General features: G+C 43.0%; 1 protein-coding gene across 5 annotated transcripts; it reads right to left on the reverse strand.

Annotated features, from left to right (window-relative positions):
* Positions 1-506: 506 nt before the first annotated feature.
* Positions 507-14,627, reverse strand: zbtb40 (zinc finger and BTB domain containing 40). Of its 5 annotated transcripts, none has more exons than XM_038289151.1 (12): positions 14,502-14,627; positions 13,274-13,438; positions 12,761-13,155; positions 11,867-12,069; positions 11,587-11,785; positions 11,164-11,511; positions 7,738-7,944; positions 7,483-7,647; positions 4,039-4,253; positions 2,385-2,538; positions 1,881-2,083; positions 507-1,793 (listed from the first exon to the last, which is right to left on the reverse strand). In XM_038289151.1, exons 2-12 carry the CDS (start codon positions 13,423-13,425, stop codon positions 1,587-1,589), a joined length of 2,448 nt encoding a protein of 815 aa, XP_038145079.1. In that variant the 5' UTR covers positions 13,426-13,438; positions 14,502-14,627; the 3' UTR covers positions 507-1,586. The 5 variants fall into 5 exon arrangements, with proteins under 5 accessions (XP_038145079.1, XP_038145080.1, XP_038145077.1 ...); XM_038289152.1 differs by having other exon boundaries at positions 509-1,793; positions 2,385-2,541; positions 11,876-12,069; XM_038289149.1 differs by having other exon boundaries at positions 509-1,793; positions 2,385-2,541.

Genomic DNA, 14,627 nt, shown 5'->3' on the forward strand with positions numbered 1-14,627 from the left:
AAACAATAAAATACTGTAAAGTGTTTTAACAATATAAAACTGGGGAATAAATAACCAATATGCAGCTATGGACATTTTTCCAGTAATGGATATTTGAAAATAGCAGCAACATCAGAGATGTGCAGAATGACAGCAGCAGGTTATTTAACTGACTAAGGTTTCTATCATTACATTTGATTTGATTTGTTCCTGCTCCCGGTGGTTGGAACCTTTATTCCACTCTGGATTCTTGTGAGTCTTTGTTCACTTCACAATAAAAAAGAAATAAATAAACAGTTTTGAAAACTTCTGTATTCATTCTTTTCCTGCTTTGTGTGTCAACGTTCACGGTTGCTAAGCAACAGAGCATACTGCGGTAAAACCCGCCGAAGGGTGGACCTGGTCGAATTTACAGCCAAAACTCTTCCGGTCTCCTTATTTTCAAGGATCCAGTCTAGGTAGACCGCGTCCTTGGAGGATGCAGCTCAGGTTTTCGAACAGAGCCATTGAGTCATGAGGAACCAAGCAGGAAGTGACATCAGAGCGGTGCTCTCTAACCCGGAAATCCCACATCCTCCATCACCATCGTTCCTTGGTCTGATTAATATTTTTAGGATTTGGGGAAAAAAATGGAAGAAAGTTCAGAGACCTGCATCAGAGCGCCACCTGTTGGATCTGTGGACGGTTTTCCATTCTTGCATAAATCTAGCAGCAGTAGTGGAGTTTGGAAATGGAATCCACTTCCTAAATCTATCTTTGTTCTCCTCTAATTTATCCTGCAATCGCACTTTTTCTCTCCCTCCCAGCTTGGTGGTGGGCTGCAGATTTAGCCTTTCCAAATTTTTCTTTTTATTTTTTGACAACCTCTCATTACAAAGCAAAAACGCAGACAATCGTTCAGCATAGATAATGAAAGCGAAGGATTCGGTCTCTTTGAATCCTCATTTCTTATCAACTATTTTCCTTTTTTCCCTTTGGGATTCATATTCTGAGACACGCCTGCAGCTGCGTTAGCCTGGCACCGCGCCGCGCCGGTTCCAAGTTATGACCACTGATCTCTATGGCTATGACGCCAATTATTGTTTAAATTTATTTATTAAACAAATGTTTACAGCATTGGAAAACATTCATTAATTTTTGTTTGCAACCTGCACACCATATTAAAACAAAAAAAATCGATTTTCATAAAATTTTTGAAAAAGCTCCAGGGAGCCACAAGGGGAGGCTAAAGCGCTGCAGGTTGCCGACCCCTGGGCTAGAAGAAGTCAGAGTTTCCGTCCTCGTTGAGGTTAAAACCTGTTTTTGTGCAGAAGGCTGCTGCAGACGAGCGTCTGGCTCCAGATGCTGCGCGTTGAGGCAAAGAAAAAACAAAAAAAACATGCAGTTATCAGAAAGAACGGGACATTTAGTGGCAGCGACCCACAGGTGGTCGGTCTCACCGCTCATCAGGTCGTTTCCATAGTTACCATTTTCCCTCCAGTTTTGTTTTTTTCCACACTGTAACGAAATTTTTATTTGCTGCTGACAGTGTTCCCTGATTGGTCCGTAGCCGACCAATGAGCCGCCTGGATTGATTGACAGTCGGCGTCATGAAGCGAATCCTTTCGTTAGGTTTTCAGAAGCGGCTCTTTATCGCTGCATATGAAGGTGACCGAGTTACCGAGCAGCTTGTCGATGTTCACCTCCACCACCTCCCCCGATGAGCTGCCCTCTCCTCCGCTGAGAGCTACAAGCACATGCTGTCCGGCCACCAGGGGGCTCTGCTCCTCAGCCGCCGCCCCTCCGTCCTCTTTGTCTCCTGCTGAAATCACCTGCTGGGACAGAACAGCTGGGTTGGTACAGGACAGCTGTCGGGTTCAGCGTTGCTCTGGTGATGGACGGTCATGCGAAGCCGGCGTTACCGTGTAGGTGGTGAAGGTCTGTCCCTGCGCCTCCTGCTCCACATGGCTGGACAGCAGATGCTCCTTTAGCTCCCGCTGGGAGGCGCAGACCAGAGAGCAGAGGGAGCAGCTGATTGGCTGGCTGCAGACGTGCTTCTGGGCTTCGTCTCCGCCGCCCAGCTCGGCCCTGCTGTCCGGGGCGCAGACGGCCGGCGCCTCTGAGGCTGAAGACAGACACAGTGTCAGTGAAGACTGCCGGTTGAGTACGAGAACAAATATAATCAGATTCCGTCTAAAAAACATGCTTCTGTTTGTCCTCAGTAATAATGTGAAGTATTATATGATTGTTTTATTGTGCAGAGCGGATGGGAGGCATGTCCCTGGCCCAAACATTCAAACACTGATCCTCCATTCTGACCGTAAACCGGGACGCTCAGAGAACGGCACTGTGACACAAAGGTTCCCACGTTCTGCACCGCAGGGAGAGCCTTCCTGAACGTTCCTGAGCAGGGAGGCGCTCCTCACCTGGGTGCTCCGCAGCCTGGTGTGTGGACAGACTGGCTGCATCAGGAAAGAACTTGAAGCAGAGCTCACACTGGACCAGGGTCTTGAGCTGCCGGGTTTGGCTGGCAAACACATCCGGATGGTTGGTTCTGTTGTGGTACCACAGCCCAGACAGCTGCTGTTAGGAGAGAAGGACGGAGGATTTAAACGTAGCAGTGACAGTGTGTGCTCTCCGTTAAACAGTTAAGGTCATGTTTGACCTTTGAAACAATAAAATCCTCCTTCTCACATATAAAGCCTTAAATGGCCAAGCTCCATCTGATATCAGAGATCTGATTGTTCCTTATGTTCCTAACAGAGCACTTCGCTCTCAATCTGCAGGTTTACTGGTGGTTCCTAGAATTTCTAAAAGTAGAATGGGAGGCAGATCTTTTAGTTCTCAGGCTCCTCTCCTGTGGAACCAACTACCAGTTTTAGTCCGTGAGGCAGACACCCTGTCTACTTTTAAGGCTAGGCTTAAAACTTTCCTTTTGGACAAAAAACCCTGAATTTGTCTGAAATGACAGCAAATCGTTTCCTGAGACATCACACCCGACACGTAATCCAGCAGGGGGCGGCGTAGCTCCGAATGAGATAAAGCCCAGCTCTGTTTTAGTCGGACTATTCAGCAATTCAGCAGAAATTTCATGGGTCTGACAGGAAGAAACGCAGTTACAAAGAAAAACACATCCGCTTTGGAGGAAAGTACAAAATAAAATGTGTTCATCTCAGAGAAAGAGTCCGGTTTTCCCTGTTTGGAATCACACTGAGTGCATGCAGACTCCCACATGATCAATGAAACATTTCTGCTGGTGAAGATTCTCAGTCATCCAGGTCAGAGTCATTCCAAACGAGTCCAAAATCAATCCACTGGACTTGGTTTCCAATTTGAAGATGTTTTTCTTCACATCTTTCATCCCATTTTTCAATCCAAAATGTCAGAAATAGTTCTGAGTTCCAGGTTTTATACAGCAGCCCAATAAAGCCTTGTTTTAGTTTGCATGTTTTCTAAACTAAAACAAGGATTTGTTGGTCTACTTTAAAAAGGAACTCAATACTATTCCTGACATTTGAATTCAAAAAGCTTCAGACAAGATAGAGGAGAGCAGGAGGCGGGGTTACCAATCTACTCGCTCTGGAGAGCAGAGTTCGCTGCTTTTAGATGTTGTCTCCAAAGTCTCCAGTAGCAGAAAAAAGTCTCTAGATTTGGCGCTAGGAGCTTTTTAGAAATCAAAGTGCTAGAGGGGTCTGAAAAGTGGCTAAATATAGCGACTAAAGCGCTAAGTTGGCAACACTGCTCTTTGCATGGTTTGTTTTCAAATGGTTTGCTGCTGTCTGTTTGGACCTTTCTGAACATGTGCAGCAAATGGACTGATCCAATATGGTGGACACTGAAGGGGGGGGGGGGGGGCTGAGACGTTCTATAAAAAAATCTAATAAATCAGAAAATAAAGATTAACAGGATGTAGAAAAACAAACAAACATCACTTTATGGGGATTTCAGTGTTTGTTTCCAGCTTTAATAACGTGGCTCATATCAAGGCGATCAGGTTAAAATAAGTTACCGACTAAATAGCAGCAGAGATTGAAATGAATAAAAAGGTGAAACTGCAGCGGGTCATGTGGAGCGTCCTACCTGATATGATTTGCTGCAGAGCTGGCAGCTGAAGGGCTTGCTTCCAGAGTGAGTAGCATTGTGTTTTTCCAGCAGCGCAGCGCTCTGGAAAACCTTGCTGCACGTGTTGCACTTATGGAACTCCTTTGGGTGGAACTCCTGGATGTGTTGCTGATGTTCCTCCAAGGTATGAAAGCTGAGGCAGCACTTCTTGCAGTCATGAGGTTCAGACATATCTGAGGGCAGAAGGATCAAGCACAGTCAGCAGCCCACACTGTGAATCTGTTCATTCCCTGCAGTTAGACCCAATCAAACCAAAACATTAAACCAGAATTATATTAAATCACTGAGGATATATTTGCTGATATATTTGGTCTGAGCCTGGTTCTGCTGGAGGTTTCTTCCTGTTCAAAGGGAGTTTTTCCTCTCCACTGTCGCTCCAAGCATGCTTAGTGTGAGGGATTGCTGAAGAGTCAATGGCCGTTTCTCAATTAAAAAGAACCTGACTACGGACTCGTGTCCTCGCCAAGTATGTTCTTGAGAAAAAGCCATTAGAGTCTGAACTCGGGGAGAACAGAAGCGTAGCGATGACATCACCACATTCTCAGCTGGTCTAGAGCTGCATTTCAACTCCTGTTATTAATCCTCAATTGTGTCTAGGTAATAATTAATTTTTACTTTTTTTTGTTTAGTGGGGGAATAATAATGAACACAGTCAGATAAAAATTTTGCTAATAAAACAAAAGAATTGCCACCAGATTAAATGTTAACCCTGGCTGTGGTTTAGTTTATATAAACGTATTTATAAATTATGCATTAAATCAGTAAACGGTCCATATAGTTCAGCTTAAAGTTTAAAGTCCTCGTCTGAAATGATCTTAAAACCTACTTTTATTGAACAGCAACAGAAAAGAGAACTTTAAACTTAATACTCTGAGCTCTGTGAGCGCTAACCTGGAAGCTGCTGCTGCAGCAGTGCATGCTGGGTAAAGAGGGAGGGGCCAGAACAACATCCTTAGAATATTGACACATAATCGATAAATACTCAGATAGCCAAAGGTTCCTTAAAGAACATTTTTTACTACATGAAACTAAAACTTTTCTGGATAGAGCTGACTGACAGACCAATTATTTTATTTTTTTATCTTAAATGCAAAATATTTATACGTTTCTTTACTATTTTGATTTAATTACTGCAAAGTGCAGTTAGCACATAGATCTATGCATTACAGAAGTAAGAACTTTTTCATGCAGATGTTACAGTAAAGACCAGCAGCGCTGGATCCTGGACAAGCAGGATTTCAAAGTCATGGAAAAACTGAAACCCTGAAGTGAAACACTGACATGGTATTGCTTATTGCAAAGGAAAATCGCAATAAAAACACAATTTTGGTTGAAAATAATCGCAATTTTGATTTTCCAAAATCGTTTAGTATTGATAGACAAAAAAAGTTTATCTTAGCAAAATGTTTACATATATATATTTTTTAAACCTTGGTATAATTCCCGCTCTAAGTGGGTCGCTCTGTATGTTTTAGAGTCTCTATACTCCAGTTAACGATTAATAAATTCCTAAATTAGTTGATTATTTCAATAATCGATCAATCCGATTGTTAGTTTTATCCTTTCCAGCTTTTATTAAATATCCTAGAAAACTTTTATTAGAGTTGCCATCCCTGTTAAAGAAAACAGTGTTATCTGAAAGGAGCTCTGAGCACAGAGATGCTAACTATGATAGCTTATCGTTAAAGCCGGTTAAAAGAAGACAGAGATGCTAACTATGATAGCTTATCGTTAAAGCCGGTTAAAAGAAGACAGAGATGCTAACTATGATAGCTTATCGTTAAAGCCAGTTAAAAGAAGACAGAGATGCTAACTATGATAGCTTATCGTTAAAGCCAGTTAAAAGAAGACAGAGATGCTAACTATGATAGCTTATCGTTAAAGCCAGTTAAAAGAAGACAGAGATGCTAACTATGGTAGCTTATCGTTAAAGCCAGTTAAAAGAAGACAGAGATGCTAACTATGATAGCTTATCGTTAAAGCCGGTTAAAAGAAGACAGAGATGCTAACTATGATAGCTTATCGTTAAAGCCAGTTAAAAGAAGACAGCGGTTGCTAACTATGATAGCTTATCGTTAAAGCCAGTTAAAAGAAGACAGAGATGCTAACTATGATAGCTTATCGTTAAAGCCGGTTAAAAGAAGACAGAGATGCTAACTATGATAGCTTATCGTTAAAGCCGGTTAAAAGAAGACAGAGATGCTAACTATGATAGCTTATCGTTAAAGCCAGTTAAAAGAAGACATAGATGCTAACTATGATAGCTTATCGTTAAAGCCGGTTAAAAGAAGACAGCGGTTGCTAACTATGATAGCTTATCGTTAAAGCCAGTTAAAAGAAGACAGAGATGCTAACTATGATAGCTTATCGTTAAAGCCGGTTAAAAGAAGACAGAGATGCTAACTATGATAGCTTATCGTTAAAGCCGGTTAAAAGAAGACAGAGATGCTAACTATGATAGCTTATCGTTAAAGCCAGTTAAAAGAAGACAGCGGTTGCTAACTATGATAGCTTATCGTTAAAGCCAGTTAAAAGAAGACAGAGATGCTAACTATGATAGCTTATCGTTAAAGCCGGTTAAAAGAAGACAGAGATGCTAACTATGATAGCTTATCGTTAAAGCCGGTTAAAAGAAGACAGAGATGCTAACTATGATAGCTTATCGTTAAAGCCGGTTAAAAGAAGACAGAGATGCTAACTATGATAGCTTATCGTTAAAGCCAGTTTAAAGAAGGAAAATGAAAGGCTGCAGTAACTCATAGGGTTTGGCTTTTTCCAGCTGCCAAAATACTATCAGAACGCAACGCTGCCAGTTCTGTTAGCTCTACGCCTGCCGAAGACACAGACGTCCATCCCCGTGAACACTGGGACGCAACTCAATGGGAAAGGAAAGGATTCTGGTTTCAACCGTTGCGTATATTAGCTGCGACACATGAATCAAGATGCTATGACCGAAAACATTTGATTGACAGATGACCGTTGATATATGATTGGATGAATTTAGGTGTTCAGGCTGAAGTAGAACTAACTGGCCTGCAGAAGATAACGGAAAAAACACAGATTTTAAGACAGGATTTTTTTTAAATGGAAATTTTCTAAATTTTGGGACAATATGTTCTGATAAAGAGAACATTTATATACATGTTTAAGCCAGAGTGATTTGACATTTAAATATGATTTCCCTACGACTTTATTTCTAGATAGTTCTTGCAGTGCATGATCCTCGCTGATAATCATGGGTCTGCGAGTCAAAACAAAATCAGATTTTATTCCAGAACAAACTCTAACAAACCAAGAACCACTAAATGAACAGATTCATATTTCTTAGGTTTGTTTAACTCAGACAGTTGGTTCAAAAAGCCTGGAGGAAGCTGCAGGTTGAAGCCTGCGGCGGTTTCTTACTGTGGGACGTCTGCAGATGCACCGTCAGTCCGCTGGCCTGGCTGTAGCCCTTCCCACATTCCCGACACACATAAGGCCGGTCGCCGGTGTGTGTCCGAACATGGCGCGTTAGCTCAATGGACTGGGCGAAGACAGCCTTACAGTATTGACACACATACATCTTTCCTAAAAAGAAAAAGAGAAGCAGAACGGACCGTCAACCTCCCCACCTGCCATCCAAAGGAGGCTGAAAGCCTCACAGCCAGACGGCCGTACCCTCAGAATGTTTCCTCTTGGTGTGGTAAGCCAGTCCGGCTGCCACGCTGAAGCTCATGTCACAGTGCTGACAGTGGTAGGGTTTCTCTCCAGTGTGCAGCCGCATGTGGTTCTTCAGGGAGGAATTGGCTCCGAACGTGGCGCCGCATTCCTCGCAGGAGAACGGTTTCACCTCTAGATGCTCCGCTTGTTTGTGGTAAACCAGACCTGAAATGTTGGTTAGAAGCAGCTTTGAATGATTGGGGTCTTTTTCTAGAAATACACGTGTTCATCAAAAGCTGAACGGAATCCTTTGTTGCAGAGCAAAAAGCCGGCATCTTACTTGGCCAATACATACTGGTGGAAAAATGGACTTAAAGGGATAGTTCGGGATTTTTGACATGAATCTGTATGGCATCCCCATCACCAGTGTCATGCAATCACACTGACTTACCCCTGGCAGCATCCTGTGAGCAGAGTTCTCGTCCAGCTTTAGTCAAGCCGAAAGTAGTCCGGCAGGTTTGCTAGACCCAGCGAAATAAAACGTTTCTCTTCCCAAAACATTATGTGTTCAAAAGAGTGATATTTTTGCATCCCAAAAACGTTGTAGTGGAAAAAGTCACACGTCGTTATCACTTGGTCCTATTTTCTCTCTGTTCGTATCAGTGCGCGCCGTCATTCAGACAGCTAGGGCCTACTAACCCATCTGGCTGTTGTTGAGCTCGCTGTCTGAATGACGGCGTGCACTGATACGAACAGAGAGAAAATAGGACCAAGTGATAACGACGTGTGACTTTTTCCACTACAATGTTTTTGGGATGCAAAAATATCGCTCTTTTGAACACATAATGTTTTGGGAAGAGAAACGTTTTATTTCGCTGGGTCTAGCAAACCTGCCGGACTACTTTCGGCTTGACCAAAACTGGACGAGAACTCTGCTCACAGGACGCTGCCAGGGGTAAGTCAGTGTGATTGCATGACACTGGTGATGGGGATGCCATACAGATTCATGTCAAAAATACCGAACTATCACTTTAAGGTAGAAACTAGCAGCCCAGGCGTGACACATAATGTTGCTCATATGGTCAGAAACTAGGCTTGTCGCGATCCGATCCACGTATCGGATCAGGACACCGATATTGGCAAAAAAATGCGTATCGGCAAAGCATGTAAAATGCCGATCCAGTTTTAAAAAAAAAATCCGGTCCGTATTTTCCAGTTTCGCCGATTGAAACGATCCATTCCACTATTTTGCGCCAGTGTTTCCCTGTTTTGCATTTTTATTAAAACTTACAGTAATACTTGCACCTTTAACTGTTTACGGTTTTACTGTTCACTGTGCAATTTCAGATTGCTATTCATAATTTTGTCCAGTTTGTGTTTATCTCTTAATAAACAGGTAAGTTTGTTGTTACCAATCATTGTGTTTTATTCAATCTCACCTAATTTAGCTGGCTAGATGTTATCAAGAGTACTAAAACCCTTTTCAACATGAGTCTTACAACTAAGGCTAAATACTTTAACTTAAACTTAAATACATGCTCGGATAGGCTGATATCGGCCAGTATCGGTATCGGATCGGAAGTCCAAAAACAATATCGGTATCGGATCAGAAGTGCAAAAACCTGGATCGGGACATCTCTATCAGAAACATAAAATAATGTTGAAACAATAAAGCCTGGACCTGTTTCTACGGCAGGTTCAGCTCAGTGACAGAGTCTCCTCCTCGCTATTTAATGAGCATTTCTGTGGAAAGTTTGGGGCATTTCATTTAGCGTTTATCATCTTCAGCCTCCAACTAACGGCTGTTTATAATGCAGAGAACACCAATTCTTCGCTCAGTTAATGCTGTTAAGGTCGTCTTTTGTTTTTTCAAGGTTTATACAAATAATTTTGACATCAAAATCCCCGATATGTGCTGTTAATGTTTGGGATCTGGATTGAGGATGTTAAAAATACACTTAAATTTCTACTTATTGAGCTGATAGATTCGTGCAGGTTGCAGAAATAAAAAACACACATTCAAATTCAATATTCCAGTTTGGAATATATGCAGATTGAAGCAGCTGTGGTTTAAGCTAACTGGTCTGAAACGGCTCTCAGCTGGCCGCTCCGATCTAACCCGCTGTTCCAGCAACACCTTTAGAAAGCAGCTGGCTTTATAAAGTAGGGAAATGAAAAGAAGCTCCATCATTCTTTGTTATTACCGGATCAGCAGCATTTCCTACTTTATATGTCTATTTTTTTAAAAAGTGACACACAATATAACTAAGTTAAAAATAGGGATGCACAATATAATCGGCCCCCTATCGGTATCGGCCTTAAAACTGAATATCGGACATCGGCCACCCCACCGATATTTAACCCGATATTTGATCAGCTTCTGAGTTTCTAAAGTCTAAAAATAAAAAAATACTACTTCTTCTTCTTCCTCAAAAACTTCTTTTTTACAGACTTAAAAACTTCTAAAGATGAGGGAAAAAATATTGATCCATTAAAATATCCCAATATCTTCATATGCTGATATATTGCCATTTAAAAACACCATATCAATCTCTTTTACTAATGAAATATTGCTATATGTCATCGTTATGCTACGAAATCCCCCGAAAATTCACCAAATGTTGCCATATTTTTATATGTTGATATATTGACGCGGTATCGATCTATTTTACTAACAAAATCTCACAAGAATTTGCAAAATATCACGAGAGTTTGTAACAGAACGATGAAATTTCACCAGATTTTGAAAGTAAAATAGATCGATACCGCGTTTTTAAAAATCAATTTGATATCAGCGTATGAAAATATATTTGAGTATATTATTTTTCAAAGTGTCAGAAATGGATAACAAAACTGCTATTTTCAATGACTACTTATTTTTGTCCAGCTTTAACATCGGTATCGATATCGGTTATCGGCTACATGAGTTTTAAAATATCGGCATATCGGATATCGGCCAAAATCCCAATATAGTGCATCTCTAGTTAAAAATAATAATACAATCACAGTGTAAACATCAGGTCTTGCTTCATCTTCTGCATCAGAATGCCAGCCGCTTTCTGAACAAGTTTCCTCCAAATAGCCAGAATTCATCTTCAACGTCTGAATCCAGACTCTTATAAAGAGGCTTGGTGATAAAAAGCATTCAGGCCAACATTATTTCCTACTCTGTTAGCCTCATTTTAAAATAGTAGAAATGTTCTGTAAAATTCTAATAGTTAATTTGGACCCAGGATGCATGTGTTACTGCTGCTCTGGAGATGATCAGACAATGACCTCTGACCCCTGCTTGGAAAGGTCAGAGCCTCTAGTTTCCGATGATGAAGAGTCCGACATGTCGGGTGGAATTCTAAATCTTTTGTTTACAGGTATTTGTGTAAAACTCTGTGTTTCAGCCACATCTGCAAATAGAGATGGAATGTTCCGGGTCACAGCGGTTCTCACCTGATGGGTGGGCGAAGCTGCGCCCACAGATGTCACACGCCACCCTCTTCTTGACGCGCGGCGTGCTGCGGTGGACCTCGGCGCGGTGTCGCTGCAGAGCTCGCTGACTGGGCAGCTTCTTGGCGCACTGAGGACACTGGACCTCGCACTCCTGGGACATGGAGCAGCGCTTGACGTGGGCTAGCATCCGGCATTTAAAGTTGAACGCCTTCTTGCACCATCGGCAGGGGAAGCGCTTGGAGGCGGAGAGGTCTGCTTCAGCATTAGCTGCCTCCTCCTCCTCCTCATTGGCCTCCGCTCCCTCTGACTTTATTTCCCTCATGGAGTCGTCTGGCTGTTCACGGACGGCTGCTCACACCCAGAGGAAGGTCAGACGTAGAAAACCACAGATAACAGGAAACAGATCCCAGTGAATCTCTCTACCTTCGCCTTGCAGCGTTTGACCGTCCAGATCTTCCAGCAGGGAGGCCAGCGGGGGAGGGAAGGTCAACAGAGCTTTCCTCTGGATGTTCTGGAGCAGCCGAAGGAGCGACTCCTCACTGATCCTTCCGGTACTCAGTTTGCCCATCAGCTTCTCCAACGCAGCGCCTGGTTCCACGTCCTCATAGCACTCGCTTACAGCCTGAACCAAACAGATGTAATCAGGTTTATCCATCATGGAGACAGCCAGGCACCTTCCCACCATCCTGGTAATACTTCACACCTGTGCTACCTGTCTGTCCCGTTCATCCAGACCGCTCTGTGCCGCCTGCCTCAGCAGCTCCAGGACAGACGGAGTGCTGCTGAGGAGCTCCACCAGTTGAGAGGACGACTGCAGCAGCTGAGCCGCGGCTCCCCCGGACTCCTCTGAGGCAGAGGTGCTGCCGTCTTCCGCTGCTCTCCCTGGACTTCCTGCCTTTTCCAGTCCTGTAAATGATTAAGAAAGAAAGAATCCCATGTTTTCATCAGAAACACAGCTTATCACAAGCTTCCCTGGATGAAATATTTACTTAGATCTATATTTCTACTACTAGTGGTTCCTAGAGTTTCTAAAAGTAGAATGGGACGCAGATCTTTTAGTTATCAGGCTCCTCTCCTGTGGAACCAACTACCAGTTTTACCCTGTCTACTTTTAAGGCTAGGCTTAAAACTTTCCTGTGTTTCCAAACTGACTGTTTCCCGTCAGATTAACACATTTTATTCTGGATTTTCCCTCAAAGCGGATATTTTTTTTCTTTGTAATGGCGTCTCTCTTCCTGACAGACCCATGAAATTGCTGCTGAATTGCTGCGCAGTCTGACTAAAATAGACCTGGGCTCTATCTCAGTCGGAGCTACGCTGCCCCCTGCTGGAAATCGTCCACATTGACTTTCAGTCAGCGCTAAACGCCACCACCTCTGAGGCACAATATTCTAGATCAGATGCCAAACTGGATTTGGTGCGTTCTGAGCTTAACAGGCAGTGGAGCGGTTTCAGAAAATTTATGAGTGATTTAGGATTCAATTATTTTAGGATCCATGAAGTGTTGTGGTCACTTTGTTTTGTTCTTATGGAGCGCTGCGTTTTGCTGCCTATGATGAAAAGCAAATATTAATGTGATTAGAAGGAGGAAACTGACCCGAGGTGTCAGAGAGATCCTCACTTGGCTCCTCTGCCTCCTGTTTGTAGTCATGGTAACGTTTCTCCTCCAGCTCAGCCGTCGTCTCCATCTGCTCCGAAGCCGAGTCCTCCTTCGTCGGGGAGGCCGACCCTGCAGGGCTCTCCTGGCTGCTCGTCTGCATGGATTGCTCCAGCTGAGGAGCTTTCTGACCCACCAGTGCGCTGACGACCTTTTTAAAGCCCACGGCTACATCTAACATTTGCAGGCTGTCGGCGGCGGCGACGATGCGGCTGGCGTTGTGTTTCCCAAGAGGTAACTTGCCGGTATAGAGCATCTCTAAGAGCGAGCCAAACTCCTGGGAGGAAACCACGTCGGTGTCGATGGAGATGGTGTCAGAGCCGATCAGCAGCGACCTGAGCGAAGGGAACAGCGTTTAAAACATCTCCGTTTCACTCAGCACTTTTATTCGACTTGAATCAATTGTATCAGTTGAAAGCAGAGCTTATCGTAGAAATATGAGGTCAACTCTACCTGAAGAGCATGCTGGAGGCGGCCAGTATGACTTTGTGAGCCGGGTAGGGACTGTCTCCCACCCGGATGGTGCAGTCACAGAACAGACCCTCCTTCCTCAGGGTCCACAGCTGCTGCATCAGCTGCCTGCTGAAGTCCGGGAGCTCCATCATCCTGATGGCGGCTCTGCAGACAAAAACCAGCTTCAACTCTGACTTTTCACTCACATTTTAATCTGTAACAGTCTGCTCACACAGCGGGTCCAAATAACCGTAAAAAGCTACAAATATTCTCATTTCAAACTTTTTCACAGCTTATATCCATCACTGTAAAAATGCCCATAGCTGTATGTTGGTTATTTATTCTACAGGTGCACAGTCTAGAATCATTACAGCACTTTACAGGAAAGGATTTTATTGTTTATCTTTTAACTCTTCAATTAAATGTAAATTCAGTTTATTTCTATAGCTCCAATTCACATCATGTCATCTCAGGTCACTTTCCAGTTCACCAGATCATCCAGTCAGATTGATTCAAGGTTTTCTATCTAAGGAAACCAGCTGATTGCATCGACTCATTGACTCTTCAGTAATCCTGCAGCGACAGTGGAGAGGAAAAACTTCCTCTGAACAGGAAGAAACCTCCAGCAGAACCAGGCAGCCCTTCATATTATTTCATTCTTATACATTTTTCTGAAATATTTTTGCTGCTGTAACGACAGAATTTCCCTACTGTGGGACAATAAAATGATTTTTATTGTATTCTAAGAAAGCAGAGCTTCCAATGTTATTATAAACTTTATTTACAAAAGGACAGTGAACAGTTTCAATGTAATCTGAGACCATTTGACGCGCGGTTCCAGATTATAATCTGGTAAAAAAAAATCTAGTCCCTAAACAGATTACAAAAATTATATCAAAATACAAAAAGAGAGAAAAACAACCATGTTAAAAACGGCAGATTTGTTAGACTGGATTTAATCGCTGATATGGAGCAGGACACTAAGCATGGCTGTTAAATCTGTAATCCTGACATGAACTCAGCAGCCGGATAATCTGGATGGGAGATTATCTGCTTTAGCAGAGCGGCACTGAGGAGCATCTGAAGGATGAGTTTGTTTTTGCAGAGGGTTAAATGTTGCAGCAGAGCATCTAATGTGAGAGAAGCTAACTCGGCCAGCTTTAGCTTTAATGCTATCCTCTCTGCTTTTCCAAAGGAAACGCGCTGAAGGAGACCAGCTCCTCTTTACCTTTCATTCAAAGCTGCAGCTCTTTATTTAAACTTCTCTGCTGAACAATCCGGTGACGTGCACAATAAAGCTTAGCCGTTTCAAACATGGCGACCGGCGACCCGGAAACGGTTAACTGCTTCCGGT

Source organism: Cyprinodon tularosa, unplaced genomic scaffold (assembly GCF_016077235.1).
Source record: "Cyprinodon tularosa strain WSP-4 unplaced genomic scaffold, ASM1607723v1 ctg264, whole genome shotgun sequence".
NCBI lineage: Eukaryota > Metazoa > Chordata > Actinopteri > Cyprinodontiformes > Cyprinodontidae > Cyprinodon > Cyprinodon tularosa.

Excerpts from the sequence above, each read along its gene's own strand:
- zbtb40 (XM_038289149.1), bottom strand. The coding sequence starts at position 13,425 with ATGATGGAGCTCCCGGACTTCAGCAGGCAGCTGATGCAGCAGCTGTGG. Across the intron at positions 2,084-2,384 it reads CCAGGCTGCGGAGCACCCAG|CCTCAGAGGCGCCGGCCGTC; the intron begins GTGAGGAGCGCC and ends GTCTGTCTTCAG. Across the intron at positions 1,794-1,880 it reads AGACCTTCACCACCTACACG|CAGGTGATTTCAGCAGGAGA; the intron begins GTAACGCCGGCT and ends GTTCTGTCCCAG.